Source organism: Microtus ochrogaster, chromosome 6 (assembly GCF_000317375.1).
Source record: "Microtus ochrogaster isolate Prairie Vole_2 chromosome 6, MicOch1.0, whole genome shotgun sequence".
NCBI classification, from domain to species: domain Eukaryota; kingdom Metazoa; phylum Chordata; class Mammalia; order Rodentia; family Cricetidae; genus Microtus; species Microtus ochrogaster.
Window position 1 is genome coordinate 10,729,329 of NC_022013.1, and position 16,956 is coordinate 10,746,284.

Below are 16,956 nucleotides of genomic sequence, written 5' to 3' on the forward strand. Positions count from 1 at the left end.
ATCTATCTTTCATCTACCTGTCTAACTTTATCTGTTAGATAAACAGATATCTATCTATCATCTATCTTTCATCTACCTGTCTAACTTTATCTGTTGTCTATTTGTGTATCTACCAGTCATTTATTTATTATTTATCAATTATCTTTGTATGTGCCTGCTTATCTACCATGTATCAATCAACTATTTATCACCTATCTGTCATCTTTGAAAGTTTGTATCTATATCTATCATCTATCTATATACCTATGTGTCATCTACCTCTCTACCCTCTTGTCTATGATCTGTGTATTTTTCAGTGCTAGATGCGGAACCCCAGCCCTCACTCATGCTAAGCAAGTATCCCATTATAGAACAACTCCAGCACGTTTTCATTTATTTTGCAAAATCTCCAAAGTCCCATGCGCTAACCACCCAGGCACAACACTGGCCAGATGCATGACCAAGCCTCAGTGCTCCTGGTCTCCCCTCTATCAGTAACATAAATAAATAAGCACTCAACAGCTTCACTAGCGGATAAATCAGACGCCTGTGCTATTGCTGCTGTGCTCAGCAAATGAGGAGACAGGAGAGGGCCTTGCCATGCCCTTTCTACCCCACCTCATCTCAACACCTCCTACCCACTCCCTTGCCCTCCCAGCCTTGCAGGGCTCAGATCTATACTTGAAGGGTTCCTGTCTGGTTTCATAGGTTTCCCTACCCACAGTGTCTGGGGCTTCATATTCAGGTGTATTTCCTCCCACCCACCCCAGTCACACTACAGGTATGCCCCAGGCCTGCCTTTCTGCTTAGCATAGTGGGGTAAACAGCAGGTGTTCAGTAGATGCTCACCGACTGTCCCAACATGCCAAGCTTTCTGCCTTACACTTACTTATACTGGTTCATTTCATTTCCTCTTGTTTCTTGGGTTCTAAGTTTTCTCATCAGGATTCTTAGAATGTTTATGAAAAAGATGAAATTGATCTGCAAGGCACAAGGCAGAGGTCAGGCTAAAGTTGTCCTGGCCCTGACTCCTAGAGCTGGGGACAGGAGAGACACCACAGCCAGGATGACAAATCATGGCTGTTCACCCTGCAGCCAGAGTCCCAGTGACACCTAAATCCAGAGACCACAGCTCGAAATGACACACCCTGCCATCCGGGTTCAGTGGCCCACACGTCTACACAATGCCAGCCAGATCACTCACCCTTGGGGCTTGTAATCCCCTGTAAATCTCCATGAATAAAGGTTTGACTGAGCCTTGGAGTCCACTTTTTATTTTATTTTTATTTTATATCTGTGTTTGTACATGCTTTCGCTTGTGAGCAAACACACAGTGGTCACACGTGCATACACATACATGTGCGCACACATGCACATGCACACACACACACACACACACACACACGCCTGCAGAGGTCAAAGACTAACTTGCAGTAGTCACTTTACTGTTGCACTGCAGGTTCTTGTGATGGAACTCACTCCAGTGGTGAGGTTTGCACAGCCCTGAGCCTCCATACCAACCCACACTTTTCTCCTTGATAGAGCATGCTACCACACAGCTCGGACAAGCCTCAGCCTCTCAATTCTCCTGCCTCTGTCTCCTGAGTGCTGAAACGAACTTAACATACTTGGGAAGGATTCGATCTCTGTTTTGTTAGTGGTGGGTTGCTTTTGGGGGGGTATTTATCTCAAATCTCTGAGCTCTAGGTCCTAAAGATAGGGTAAATGACTCCTGACAGGCCTGACCCATTTCCTCCTCCACTCCTTAGGGGACAGTCTGCCTGCCAACCTCTGGAATCCTGCCGTTTCTACCCTCCTGGTACCTGCTGGAAACTCAGGCTCCAGCATCTCCAACCCTCTGTTTCTCACGGATCCAGTGTTCCCTACTCGTCCCCAGCTCAGGAGAGGATGGCCACTCACCAGGATGGACAGAATCACAGGCCCTCGAATGAGCCACCAGATGGAAGGGTTGGAGTTGATGTCCCAGCATCTACGGAAGAGAAGAGAGTGTTGGGCATCATTAGGAGTGGGGAACTGACTGACTGGCAGACACGTTTCCCAGAGCCACCCTCGGAAGGAAGACTGTGTTTATGTCTTTAGCCTTCACACTTGTGCCCACCACCATTGAGATCTGCTCCTCTCAGGGCTGGAGAGATGGCTCAGTGGTTGAGAGCACGCACTACTCTTGCAGAGAACCTGACTTCAGTTCCCAGCATCCATGTAGGACAGCTCACAACTACTCTAATCCCAGATCCAGGGGATCCAGTGGCGTCTTCGGCTTCCGTGGGCATCTGCACTCACACGCACACATCTGTGCATATCCACATAACTAACACATTCTTTATCTTAAAGATACATCTGTCCTCCTCTGCTACATCCAGTCAATGCAATGCGGGAATCAAACTCTGAGCTAGATGCATGCTAGGCAAGCATGCTACCTCTTGAGCCAGTGTGAGGTTAGCTGAATTCCCAGCTGCAGAGCCAGCTGCCGTAGAGACTGACTGTAAAATGTTGTGCCATGTGCTTGCTCCTCCTCCTACCAGCTTACCCGATGTCTTCCAGAAAGTGCCGGGTGATAGCCCATGAAGCAACAAAAATGGCTGGAGAACCTGAAGGCCAAAACAAAAGGGAGGCACAGTATGATGTTTAATGTTGACAGTAGCCTGATGGAATTTAGTATGACCGAACAGACAGGACTCTGGGTGTACCTTCAGGGAACTATCTAGGTAAGGCTAATTAAGGCAGGAAGACCCACCCCAAATGTGGACAGCACCGTTTCATGGACTGGGGTTCTGGGCTGAATAAAAAGGAGAAAGTGAGCTGAACACCAGTGTTCATCCGTCTGCTTCCCGACTGTGGATGCCGTGTGAGCAGCTGCCTCAGGTTCCTGCTGCCCTGCCTGTGCAGCCATGACAGACTGTCCCCTCAAACTATGAGACAAACAATCCCTTCTTAAGCTGCCTCTGTCTGGATATTTTCCCACAGCAGCAAGACAAGCAACTAATCCAGGTAGGGGAGAGAGAACTCAGGCACAGTGAGCGGTCATTTATCCTTATCCGGGTACCAGGAGGATGACAAGGTTTGGTTGCCATGGAAACCCTCTTTATCATCTTGCATCAGTGTGCAGCCACGTGCTACTATCCTAAGAACTGCAGTGGGTTTTTATGGAACCTGAAAGCCACTTGGGGTTAGGATACTCCCAGGAGCCTGGGCCAGATTCCTGAGGACTTCTGGGAGAGAAGGCACATGGATGCAGTTTGGTGAGGCCCTGGTTTGAAATGGGATATACCCAGCAGAATGGGGGAAGACAGAGAATCCAGCTGGTGGAAAAGCCATTGACTTTGTTAAAGAACTGACTCATAAACCTTGTCGTTTGGGGCTGGGAAGATGGCTCAGTGGGTGAGAATGTTTTCTGTGCAAGCAGGAACACCTGAATCTGAATCCCCAGAAGCCACATAAAAAGCTGGCACCGGGGCCCCACAACATTAGGTCTGGCTATTTGCTTTGCTTTTTCTTTGAGACAATCTCATTTAGCCCAGGCGAACCCAGAACTCAATATGTAACTGAAGACGGCCTTGAACTCCTGATTTTCTGCCTCTACTTGTTGAGAACTGAGATTACAGGTGTATGCACCACCATGCTGGGTGCTGGAGCCCGGACCTAGGACTTTGTGCATGCTAGGCAAGCACTCTACGCCCTGACTGTTTGAAGAGATGAGGTTTCACTGTGATGTCTAGTGGCCTCCAATGCCTAGATTCAAGCCATCCTCCTGCTGCAGCCTCACAAGTGGCTAAGGCCCCAGGAGTGCACCACTGTGCCCAGCTTGCTTTGTTTTTCACTGTGGCTCATTCAATGATTCTCACAGGTTTGCTGATCTACACAATGGATGGAGAGAGGTCTGGCACCCAGACTACTCTATTTTTAGATCTCTAGTAGGCAAATCTCTACCTCACTCTGCTCCCCTGACTCCAACCAAAAGCATTAAAGGATGCTTTTCTGAATAAATTGAATGACCCTAGACAAAGGCCGAGAAACAGGGCTGCTGAGATGGCTTGTTTGTTCCCTGGACTCGGGAACTGACTCCGGCAAACTATTCTCTCACCTCTACATGTGTACTGTGACATGTGTATGTATATGCACAACACACGCAAACACACACACACGTGCACGCACACACACACACACACACACCTGTACGTGATAAACAAATAAATACAGTTTTTAGGCCCCTGGGGGAATGGACAAGAATGGACTAAGTCATTCTTATCTATGAAGAGAGAACCAAGGTCACAGACATCAGATTACAGCAAAAGCTGGAAACAAAACAACCAGAGGAAAGGAATTGAGAGGAAACAGATCAGACAGGGAGCAGAAGGAACCTGAACAAAAACAACCCCAGGGAGATCACAAGGAGTCAGGAAAGATAACATCTACAAGAGATACAGGATGCTGCCAATTGGGAGCATCCAGAGGACAAGAAAGAGGGCAGAGAAACAAATCTACCATTTCCAAGATAAATATTCAGTAGAAGAGTTGGAAGATAAAGGCAAGAAATGCCCGGAAAGCAGAAGAAGCCAACAGAACCACAGGAGGCAGAGCGGGAACTTAGAATAAGGGAGTCTGTACCCGTGACTACAGAGCTTCCACAGAGAGTGAAGCCGGGGCAGAAGGGAAGGTCTAGGAGGTAACGCAGGTCCAAGGACGTGTCAGATGGCTCAGAGATGCACCCTAGGGACCTATATGGTGGAGGAGGGGATCAACTCCTGCTAGTTGCCCTCTATCTCTCCATACACATGTCACAACACACACATACTCATGCACACACACACATTAAATACATTATTAACACTAAACAAAAAAAGAGAGGGAGGGAAGGAGGATAGAAGAGAGGGAGGGAGGAAGGGAAAGGACAACTGTCCTATAACTGTAGCCCTGAGGAGGGTTGTATGCTCAAAGTCAACTTGAGTTAGATAGTGAGTTCCTATCTCAAAACAAAACTGCAAGAAAGAGAAAGAGAAATGGAGACCTGCATCTGTAGAAGACAGGGTAATAGAATAGGGCAGGAGAGAGCAGGGGAGGGCCAGGAAGGGCAGGGGAGGATATGGGAGGACAGGGGAGGGGAGGGGAGGGCAGGGAAGGGCAGGGGAGGGAAGCTGTATCATAGTGACAGTTGAAAACACAAAAACATCTCTCATTTTTACTTAATGTTCTGTGGTGTGGGGCCCAAGCTCAGGGCTTCCAGCATGCTAGGCAGGACCTTACCATTGAGATACATCTCTAACCCTGGCATTTTTGAAACCAGTCTTTAGACAACATCTCTCTCTAATTGCTTTTCAAAATCTTAGGTATATATTCCTGGAGAAATGAGCTCTGTCAGTAAAAATACTCCTGTACAAGCAGGCGAACCTGAGTTCATACCCCAGCACCACAGGGAACTAGAGAGATGCCTCAGTGGTTCAGAGCATTTGCTGTTCTTGCAGAAGACCTGAGTTCAGTTCCCAGCACACACACATAGTGACTCACAACTGTTTGTAACTCCAGTTCAAGAAGACCTGATGCCCAGTTCTGATCTCTGTGGACACTGGGTATGCATATGGTTCATATACACACACAAAAGCAAACACTCATAACATACAATAGAAGCAAATATATCTTTAAAAAAACTGGACATGGTACTAGGTGTCTTAGCATGGGAGAGAAGGGAAGCACATACGGGGGCATCCCTGGACTTCACTGTCTCTCCTGTCTAGTCAACCAGTCTGCTCTGGTTCAGGGAGAGACCTACTCAATAGATAAGCTGGAGAAAGACACTTGACATAAACCTTTGACTTCTACATTACATGAGTGCACACACACACCACAGACACCAGACATACACACACACCAGAATACACACACCAGACATACACACACACCAGAATACACACACCAGACATAACACACCAGACATACACACACACCAGACATACACACAAGTAGACACACCCTGCACACACCAGACATACACACACACACACACCACACACACAAGACAGATACATGCTCAGACACACACACTACACACAAATACACACAAAATTCGGGTTGACAAAGCATGTAAGAGCTTAGGGGTTTCCTTTGTATTTAATGATTTGGAAAATAATACTGCAAGCTTTTTCAGAGGGTTTGGAAGAATTAGTAAAAATAATCTAACCGGCTGCCTCCCTGCTGGTCTAATGGAGAGCCCAGACCCTAGCACATGGAGATTTAGACAAGCAGAAGAATCACATGAGGGAGAGACGCTTATTAAGTACACGAAGGAGGGAGAGGAGCTGGAGAGAGACTTAGTGGTTAAGATTACTTGCTGCTTTTTTAGAGAGTCCAGCTCCCAGCACCCAGATGGTTGGCTCACAACTGCCTGGAAGTCCCCTTCCAGACAATCTGATGCCCTCTTCTGGCCTCCATAGGCATTATACTCAGACACACACAGTACATACAAATAATTAGAAAATATTTAAAGGCACCAGGGGAAGCCAAATGCAGCTAGTGGTTGGGGAACATGATTCTCTCTGTAAACTCTGAGTCACTCACATCTGTCTCAAACAATGATAATGTAAAGATAAAATATGACTCCAGGAAAAAAGTTAAATAAATAGAAAACAAAATAATTGCATGCCACCTGGCTCAGCAGTGAACAGTATTTTCTCAGTTCTGATAATGTACACACTGAATATATAAATGAATACGTGGGCTTGAGCGACAGCTATGAAAACTAGGAATATAAGTGTGGATGTGGAGTTTTGTATCTTTTCCATCAGAAGGCAAAAATAATATCTCAGATGGACAGATCAAGGAAGAGTGGTATGTTGTTTAGAAATGTAAGAATGGGGGTCGGGGAGATAGTTCCGTTGATAAGATGCTTGCCTTGCAGGCATAGGGGCCTGAGTTCAACTCCCAGAACTTTGAAAAACAGTTGTGTGAGGTGAAGCATGCTTGTAATCCCAGCACTGGGGAGGTGGAGGTGAAACACACTTGTAATCCAGCACTGGGAAGGTGGGGACAGGCAGAGTCCTGGAGCCTGAGCACCTGTTCACCTAGCACTTGGAAAGTTCAACACCCATCTTCCTGGTGGATGGATTCCAAGACATGCTGCCTGGGTTGTCCTCTGGGATGCACACACATGCCCCCTCTCAAGTGCCCCTCCTCCCACGAAGGGAGAAACATGAGAAGAAACGTTAGGAGGAACCATCAGCAGAACTGAAGAATGGGGCTGGGGAGTGTGGCCCCAGGGTAGAGCATCTGTGTAGTATGCAGGAGACCCTGGCCCAATCCCGAACACTGTTACATCTCTTACTTGACTGAAGTCCTGGGGGTGACGGGGTTGGCAATCTGGTGTCAGTAACCTTTATGTTGATTTAGTGAATATAAATGGAGACAGCATCTCCTGTAGCTCAGACTGGCCTTGAACTCACCGTGTGGCTCTCTTGAGTGGCCTCGTATTTGCGATCCTGGGATTACAGGTGTACACCACGAACCAGGCCGATTCATGAACAGAAGGCAAGTGCTCTACCAACTGACCACACCCCCAGCCTTAATCCTTGTATTTTTGTGAGTTCGGAGCACAAAGAACAGCTTAATGTTGAGTCAACCATGGTCCTGATCTTACAGATTTCTCAAACTCTGACAGATTAGAGCTATGGAGCTCAGGGAGCTGCCTTCCAAATCAGGGGCAGTCAAGGCAAGTCCCTGGTCCTCATAGGATTACCCGCCTATGCAGACACCTGCATGGTCCTGCAAGCCTCTGCTGGTCAAGGGTCATGGGCCAAACAGGCCGAAATTCTGGAGCAGGAGGGCACAGTGTGTTTTACCAGCCTTCCTGCTGGTCTGATGGAGAGAAGAGACTCTAGCCTGTAGAGATTTAGACAAGCAGAAACACTTCATAGGTAAAGGCGCCAGGCAGAAACCAAATGAAACTGGGAACCACTCCCAGGAACCTTATTCATCTTAGAACCTTGAGGTTACTTATTGTGTGCTAAATCAAAATAATGAATGGGTAGATAGGTAGGTGGGTGGACGGACAGATGGACGGTTAGATAGATGTATGGAGAGCTGTGTGGATGTGTGACTATGTGGATAGGTGTATTGTGTAGTATGAGTGGGTGGGTATATACTGTGTTCATAAGTAGGTAGCTGGATGGATAGACAGATGGATATTGGTGCATAGTGACAGAGTGGATGAGTGGATGTTTGTTACTGTCCGGTAACCCTGAATCCACCCTTGTCTACAGTGTGAGTTGAGTATATGCATCCCATCTCTGAGCTTAAGTCTCTGAACGACTTCTGGAGGATGGTGAATCGATTAAGTGACCAGTGTAAAGCACCAAGCCACCACCTGGAATAAGTGTTCAAGAAATGGGAGTTATTTCCCTTGGCCAGAAAGAAGAGGAGGAAAATATGCAGTAGGGCCTTTGCACAACTGGCTGGCTGTCATGTTCTCTGTCCTAGAAACTAAATCCTTAGCATCCTTTGGAAACCAGATGGTTTGAGTGGCCTATGGCCATGGTGCACTCAGTTCTCTCAGAGCCCTGTGGTCATCTCAGTCACATGGGTGAGAGTCATGTGACTCAACCAGAATGAACTGCAGAGTAGTTCAGAGAAGGGTGGGACGACTGTGTGTGTGTGTGTGTGTGTGTGTGTGTGTGTGTGTGTATGTGTGTGTGCGCACGCCCGCACGCAGAGGTCCCTTGTCTTTGTGTTATGGGAGCCTGGTAGTGAGAACCAGGCATCCCACAAAGCTCCTGGTGGTAACATGGAAAACAGTGTGAATAAAGCCACTGTTACAAACAGCAGTATAAAAGCAGAAGGAAAAACATTTAACGCCTGTATTCAGCTTGGTGTGAAGTTGATGATTTATGTACTCATCAGTTATGTGAGCTGGCCTGTTCCCTTCCTGCTGAAGTTTGTCTGAGCCATGTCTCCTGAGCTCAAACATAAAGAGGACACAAGCATGAATTATCTGTGGAAGATGAGACCAGTGCTGGGCAGAATAAAATTGGAAAAAGCTCAGGATGCTCAGCATTCAGTTGACACTAAATTACAGCTCTGATTTCACATTTGAAAGGCAAAAAAAAAAAAAAAACCCCGAGGTCAGAGGGTTAACCCCATCCAGCAATTTGCCAAAGATTACTTAAGTTAGTTCAATGCCGGTATGGGAGCAGACACTAAATCCCTGGTTTATTTCTGCACATACTCTACAGGTTGGATGAATGGGTGAACAGATGAAGGAGAGGATACATGGGGTGGTGGTTGGGGAGATAGGGGGATGAATGGATGAGAAGGTAGGAGATGCATGAGTGGATGGGTGGATGGATGGATGAGTCTGTGGATGGTGGGTGGGTGTGTGAATGGGTGGATAGATACATGAGTGGGTAGGTGGGTATGGATGTGTGGGTAGATAGATGGTGGATGGTTTGGTGAACAGATTGATGGGTGGATGGATGGAGCTGCAACTAGAAACCGAGTCCTCCTGGCTCTCAATTTAGCATTCTTTCCTGTAAACCACACACGCACAACACCCATGGACAGACATACCCCATCCGAGGAGCACAAAGGCCTGCAGGCACTTCCTCTCTGAGAAGAAGGAGATGGCGAGGAGCGTGTGAAGGTAGAGGCCTTCCACCAGCAGCCACGCATAGTTGGCCATGATGCAGTATTGGAAGAAGATCATGACCAGCTTACAACCCACCTGGAAGAGATAGGCGCATGAGCCAGGGGTGGGTGGCTGAGCCTCCCTTGGGTAACTACTCCCAATGAAAACAGCACTGCCTGGAGGCAGGTCTAGATTGAAACTCAAGGGGTACAACTGTCTTCACAGGGCTCTGGAGATGCTCAGGGGGTGAAGGGTTTGCTGCACAGCCATGAGGACCTGAGTTTGGTTCCCAGAACCCACATTTTTAAAAGGCAGATAGCACAAGCTTGAAATCCCAGCACTAGGGAGGTGGAGACAGGCAGATCCTGGGGCTCACTGGCCAGCCAAACTAACAGACTTGGGGAGCTCTGGGCTGGTAATGGACCCGGTCTCAAAGAATAAAAGAGACAAAGGCTGCGGAAGGCTATCTGAGTTTGACCTCGTATCTCTGCATGTATGGACACACTCACGCACAAGCATGTGCACACACAGGAATGAACACACTAAAGGGTTCTCCTGAAGCTTTCCTTGGTCAGGAGACCAGGCCCACAGTGTTCTCTAGAGACTGCAAGCCCCCAGGTCCAGGGAGGATGACGTAGAATCTGCCAGAAATCAGGAAGTAGATTCCAATTATGAACTGGCCCTGAGCCTTGCATTCCTTCAGAGAAAACCACCCAGTGCTGACCAACACCTTCATTTTCCAAGAAGGACATTATCGCCTAGGGAGAGAGTGGGGTGCTAAGTCAAAATTAACAAAACTACTTTCCTTCTTCTGAGTGTGCGTGTTTGCACGTGTGTGCGCGCGCGTACTTTCCGGGAGATAAATAAAAAAAGCAAAATCTCTCAAAATGAAAATAAACTGTTTAATCTACAGCCTTCTTCCTTGCCCAGAATATGGATGTGAAATTTGGAGGTGCAGCACCCATATTGCAACCCTGAGGTGAAAGCCTGAGGTTGAAGGCCCATATCCGGGCAGGACATACAAGGGGCAAGACTTTGAGTCACTAGGAGTCTTCATCAGTGAGGAGCTTATGATGAGGGGTCAGGGATGCCTGGTGACACGCAGAGAGAGTGCAGTGGCTTAAGTGGCATCTAGACAGTGGGTGGAAGAAAATCACTTAGGGAAATGATGTTTTTCTAGAAGCCTGGGTGTGCAGATGTGCAGGCATGAATGCACTTTCCCCCTCCAGACTTTGCCATTTCGGGAGCTGGCAGGAGTCCAGGGAAGTCTGACCACAGTTCTAGTTCCCAGGGTGGCTGGTCCACTCCTGAGCACTGGGAATTAACGGGGCCTCCACTGATTCCCCACACACATGACTGACATCATGTCTCCATGGCTGTGGAACCCTATGGAACCTTCCGGAACCTCCTGGAACCTCCATGTCCTGCAAAACACCACCTTTTCCCTGGATCATCTGTGTGATCTTAATGGATGCTTGCAGGGAGGATGATAAGCTATGGGGTTTGATCTTCTCCAAGGTCAGTCACTTAGGCACATTACCCTACGGGCATCACAGTAGGTGACGTCATCCGAGGGGAAGAGTACTGCATCCTTGATGAAGTTGGACAGGGCTCGCAGGATGAAGGACACGAACAGGTGCATGTGGATGTAGTTGCGGGTGCAGTGCAGCCTCCTGTCAGAGAGAATGTGGGGTTGCAAGACCATGGAGAGGGGCTGGTGTTCTGACAGGTCCACCTGCCCTGCTCCTCCCCTGGCATGAGGAAACCAAAGCCCCGCCACAGCCCTCAGGTCCTAGCACTCTGTTAACAGAACCTGCACTAGGGCACAGGTCTCTAGGTGCCCGATGCACCCTGTACTGTACTGAAGTCACAAAGGAAAAGATAGCCAGGCATAATGGTGCATGCCTGTCAACCTAGCACTTTGGGAGTGGAAACAGACGGATCATCTCAAGTTCTAGGCTAGTAGGGACTACATGGTGAGACCGGGACTCAAAATAGAATAGACCAGAGCAGAACAGATAACACGATCACGAGTTTTGTAGCAGCAACCCGTCTTCGGCCCTGACCAACCACTGCCACCAGTTTCTGAATTTTCTTCTGTGCTCTAGGGGCTGGAGGTTTGTTGCTGGTCCTCCCTGCCATGGTCTCATTTTGAGATAGGATCTTATGCACCTTGGTCTGGCTTCCCCTTACCTATGTAGTCAAGGAGGATTATGACTTTCTGATCCTCCCACCTCCAGCTGGGGTGGCCACAGGGATGTGTCACCATGGCCAGCTGATAGAGAGCAGGGGATCGAATCCAGGGCCTTGTGTTTGCTAGGCAGGCCCTTTACCAACTGAACCACACCCCTCAACCCTCAAGGAAGCTTAAACAGGGTGTGTCCAACCTTTCAGCTTCTCTGGACTGCACTGAACAAAGAATTGTCTTGGTGTGCACATTAAATCCAGGGCTCCAACTGCAGCCTTCTGGATTGGAGGACTTACATATGTTTACATACATTCATTTTGCATGACGTTGTATCAGCGCATTGTCATCTACAAATTTGCTGCTTTTTGAGTTGTAAAAAATACATTTTAAGTTTCTGATTTTGTGTTGAGTCACATTTATAGCTGTCTTGAGCTTCACAAGATGGCCAGGCAGCCCACCAAGACCTCCCTCTTTCCATCCCGAGTAGTTAGGAAGACTTAAAGGCTGGGGGACTCACCGGAAAGTGCACAGGATGCTGAGGGCGACCAGGAGCATGGCCAAGGAGGAGCTGTAGCCTACCGTGTACATGACTTTGAGCTTCAGCAGGTATGCATGCTGCAGAGAAAGGCACAGGTCAGCCCTACCTGCCCATCCGGCCATAGCCAGCCCTTCTGTGTCCCAGGGTACTGGCTTGAGGCAGCATTGATCCCAACAATCTTGACTGCTATTCTGATGCCTGTTAGTAGGTCCCTTTACCAGCACTGTGAATGCAAGACTTTACTGGATTACTTCCAGAGACAAGCTCCTCACAACTTTTGGAGGAAGGAATTTGGCATACAACAATGCAAAATACTGGAATTTTGTTTGTTTGCTTTTTGAGACAGGGTTTCTCTGTGTAGCTTTGGTTCCTATCCTAGGACTAGCTCTTGTAGACCAGGCTGGCCTCGAACTTACAGAGATCTGCCTGCCTCTGCCTCCCAAGTGCTGGGATTAAAGGCGTGCACCACCACTGCCCATGCTTAGCATAATTTTTTTTTTTTGAGAAAGGGTTTCATGTATCTCAGGCTAGCCTCAAACTTTCTAAGCTTGCTTCTCTTTAGAAGGCCCAAGTTTGGTTCCCATATCTCCGTCAAGCAGCTCACAACCACCTGTAAGTAATTCCAGTTCCTGGAGAGCAGACACACACATCTGACCTCCAAGGGCACCTACACATATGCACATATATGTACAATACACATAAATAAAAATAAAATATCTCTAACAGGCAAAACGAAGCACTTTACTATACAGCGCTACAAGGAAGAAGCAGAGGAGCGTCACCTCGACCTATGCCCTACACTACCCGTGGTGTGACATTTGCTCAGTCACCACCTCCTCACACTGACGCAAAAACATTGCAGTAGAAAGGAATACTGAACCAAAGGAGGTAAGACCTGCATTTAGGTCCAGGTACAATAGTCAAGGTGGGTTGAAGAAATGTACATTAAAATAATGGTAATATTAACAACCAAATTGAGAGATTTTAAAATTAATAATACTCTACAAAGATGAGGGTACAGTGGGAATGAAAACTGGTTCAATTTTCAAGAAAAGAATGTGGAGATACGCACTGAGGACCTTTGAGATGGGCGCTTCTTCTGGCCTCCCTTCTATCTTGTGACAGGCTCTCTCTTGTGGCTACCAAGCTGGCTTCAGACTTGCTCTGTAGTTGATGGTGACTTTGAACTACTAGATTTCTTAATGCTGCCTCCCAAGTGGTGTGTGCCACCCTGCTAGGCTTTCACGGTGCCAGGGCTGGAAGCCAGGGCTTCCTGCACGCTAGACAGGCACTCTACCAACGGAGTCCCTGAACAACTCCCCAGAAGTTAATTCTAAAAACCTGAGTCACCCTCCACAGTCACAGGTTCTGCGTCTACATAGCCAATGAACCACAATTTTAAAATGTTGGGGATGGGGCACTGTTTCTGGGCCGGTGAGGTGGCTTAGTGGAAAAGGGTATTTGTCATCAAGGTTGACCCTCTGAATTCTACCCCTGGGACCCCCATGGTGGAAGGAAAGAACCAGGTTGTAAGTTGTCCTCTGACCTCTACACATGTGCCATGACACATGCCCCCAACATGGGATAAATAAGTGCAAAAATAAAAAACCAAGTTCTTTCTGTCCCGAGCATGTGCAGACACTGATCCTTGTTCTCATTCCCTAGAGATTCCATCCCCTGCACTTCAGAAAGTGGGTTTGGGGGTGAACAAGCAGGTAGAGGTTGAGGGGTCAAAAGTTCAGGTTCTTCCTGGCCACACAGAGATTAAAGCCATGTTTGACTACATGAAACCCTGACGGAAAAGGAATAAAGCAAGCCACTGGAATTCTCTATTTGGGCAAAACATTTTTGTTTTTAAATTGAATATCACGTTCTGGGGGTCTTGCCTGGGACCTGCACTTATATATCCTGTGATTAGACCTTATAATCACTTTTTAAAAATCTATGGAGCTGTGTAACATAGTGAGTTTGAGGCTAGCCTATGGTACACAAAACCTTGTCTTGGGGGGAAAAGGTATCAGCCAATCTGTGGGGCTCAATTTCTTATCTCCATTAAAAACAAGCTTGCGGTGAGCTGGTAGGGTTGCTCATCGAGGGAAGACACTTCCAGACAGACGGTGGTGCGAGTTCAGTGCTCAGTTCCACGTAACGGAAGGAGAGAACAGATCGCTGCAGTGCCTGCAGGTCCTCTGACCCGGGGTACAGGAGCCAACCCCTCCCCCACAACACAAACAAAAAAAATGTGATCAAAATTTCTTTTAAAAAATGGTAAGGAGAGATGCGTCACGTGGTAAGGAGACATGTCACGTGCCAGCAAGACCTTGGTCTCCTGGTTCTGAGCAGAGTTGTACGTTCCTTTCGTCCTCTTCTGTGCTGGCATTTTCTACAGCTGATGAGTGCTGATTAGTAAGCGAATGAAGAGAGGAATTGCAGCTTTAAGGCACCAGATCTGTGCAGGGAGCCTTCCTGACTTAGCACAGCTAGGGCTTGGGATGGGAACGGCCCACGTTCTGCAGCATCACACGGTAGACAGGAGGGAAACAAGCCAAGCTTCCAAACCCAAGGAGGCCAGCCCCTGAGCAAATGACTCAACGATTCTTCATCTTCAAAGCGGAAATCATACGTTCTCCCCTGCAGGCATGTTGAAAACGAGAAGCTACGAGATGGTCTGTGTCTACAATGCTTGGCATTCAGAAGCCCCTTGGCATGGGGTACTTCCGCCAGCGCCATCCACCCTCCAGCGTGAGTCAGCAGGGTCAGATGGTATGAGTTAGCCTCCAAAAATAAAAATGGACGTATTTTCTCTTTCACTAATAGAATGCGCTGAACAGGTGGCCATGTCGTTGGGAAGTCATGAGTGCAAGCATGTTATTTTAGGAGGCAACTTAACGAATCTGAGTGCTTTGGGAAGACAGCGATCGGTTGCTTCACCCGGAGTGCACGGGAAAAGCCAAGTGTGTGGGGTGGTAGAGTGCTGACAGTTTAGGAGGAAAGTATCAGCATGATTGACAAGATAAAATGTAAGACTCCCTGCAGGAGCCCTAGTGCAGGAAGCTTGCGTGCGTGTAGATTTCCACTCAGAATAAAGAGGGACATTTTGGCATCAGAAGACTCTCCATGTGAGGCCAACTGTGTGGGGTGGAGCCCCTCTCCTTCAGCAACTGTCCCTGAAGTCAAAGGCCACCTCTCAGGGGTGATGAGAAGTATGAAGGCCTTAGATTAATGACCCCTAAAGTCTGGGACACCAAAGAACCCAGTAGGACTGGGACACGGCTGAGTTCCAGCCATATAAACTGGGCATGGTGCACACGCCTGTCATTCATCACAACGGAAGCAGGAGGATCAGATGTTCACAGTCACCTCAGCTACAGAAGGAGTTTGAGGCCAGCCTGAGTGGGGAATGGTTGTGACTGGCAACAGTTTGGGGGTGCTGGAGAGGGGGTGGAGTGTCTCCTTCCTAAGATGACAGAAAGCTGATAGGATGCCTGCCTAGCAGGTTAAAAGCTCGGAGTTTGAGTCTTAGCACCACATACGTAAGGCACGGTGTAGCGAGCCTGTAATTCCAGTGCTGTGGAGACCAGGGAGGAGGAAAAGGAGTTCTAGGCATTCTGGGCTATTTAGGGAGATTGAGGCCAGCCCGGACTGTCTGAGACTGCTTTTAAAAATATTAAGGAAAGAAAGAGATCTGTGGAATTTGACAAGTTCTTGGGTCAGCCTGGTGGTGTGCAATCCCAGCTCCCAAGGTTCATGCTCTTAACCACTACACCATGTTCTTCCTTCAGCCGCTACACCACGCTCTTTCCTTCAATTTGAAACTTGGCGCAGGGAGGCCCACACCACTGAGGGTGGCAGTCTGGTCTTGTGTTGCCCACACCAGTTCATGGGAGACCAAGAAGGCACACGCTGACTGTGTGAAGTGTCCTGGCAGAATAATTTGTCCTATTCAGTACTAAGTGACCTTGAGCCCTGATTTCATATGTGTGAGGTCTGACCCCAGCATGACCCTGATTCCCAGGAGTTCTCATGTGACCCTTGTTCCCTCAGCTTCTAACATCTGCAGCTGTGCCTTGGCCCTAGAGGGCTCAGAGTCCAGGAACAGCCCTGCTCTCTGTCTTGGGGCCTGGCAATGCCACCTGTTAGCGTTTCCTATGAAGAGACAGTAAATAGTTTAGGGTCAAGGTGTCACACGGTCTCCCGCAACTACTCAGCCCTGTCCCTGTCACACAGAAGCAGCCTTGCGGTACTAATGGACTTGGCTCTGTACCAACAAAACTTCATTTGCGAAAGCTGCTCATGGCCCAAGGCCACAGTCTGGCAATCTTTGTTGTGAGTAGGTGCCCTAGACACTGTAGACACTTAAGGGGCATCTGTTACCTAGTCTTTCTATCAGTCTAAGCCCACTACTGACATTTGTCAATACTCTAGTAACACATGCCTGGAAAGGGGATGGGAAAAGAAAGAACGGAAGGAACGAAGGAAGGAAGGAAGGAAGGAAGGAAGGAAGGAAGGAAGGAAGGAAGGGAGGAAGGGAAGAAAGGAAGGAAGGAAGGAAGGGAAGAAAGGAAGGAAGGAAGGAAGGAAGGAAGGAAGGAAGGAAGGAAGGAAAGAAAGAAGGAAGGAAGG

General features: G+C 48.0%; 1 protein-coding gene across 1 annotated transcript in view; it reads right to left on the reverse strand.

Annotated features, from left to right (window-relative positions):
• Positions 1-16,956, reverse strand: part of Sctr (secretin receptor) — a 51,321-nt gene that overhangs the window by 7,528 nt on the left and 26,837 nt on the right. Inside the window, exons 6-11 of the mRNA XM_026779864.1 lie at positions 12,313-12,410; positions 11,148-11,280; positions 9,550-9,703; positions 2,528-2,588; positions 1,900-1,969; positions 869-960 (exon numbers count right to left, since the gene is read on the reverse strand). Coding sequence (XP_026635665.1) covers positions 869-960; positions 1,900-1,969; positions 2,528-2,588; positions 9,550-9,703; positions 11,148-11,280; positions 12,313-12,410 — 608 coding nt within the window. The remainder of the gene's footprint in view (positions 1-868; positions 961-1,899; positions 1,970-2,527; positions 2,589-9,549; positions 9,704-11,147; positions 11,281-12,312; positions 12,411-16,956) is intronic.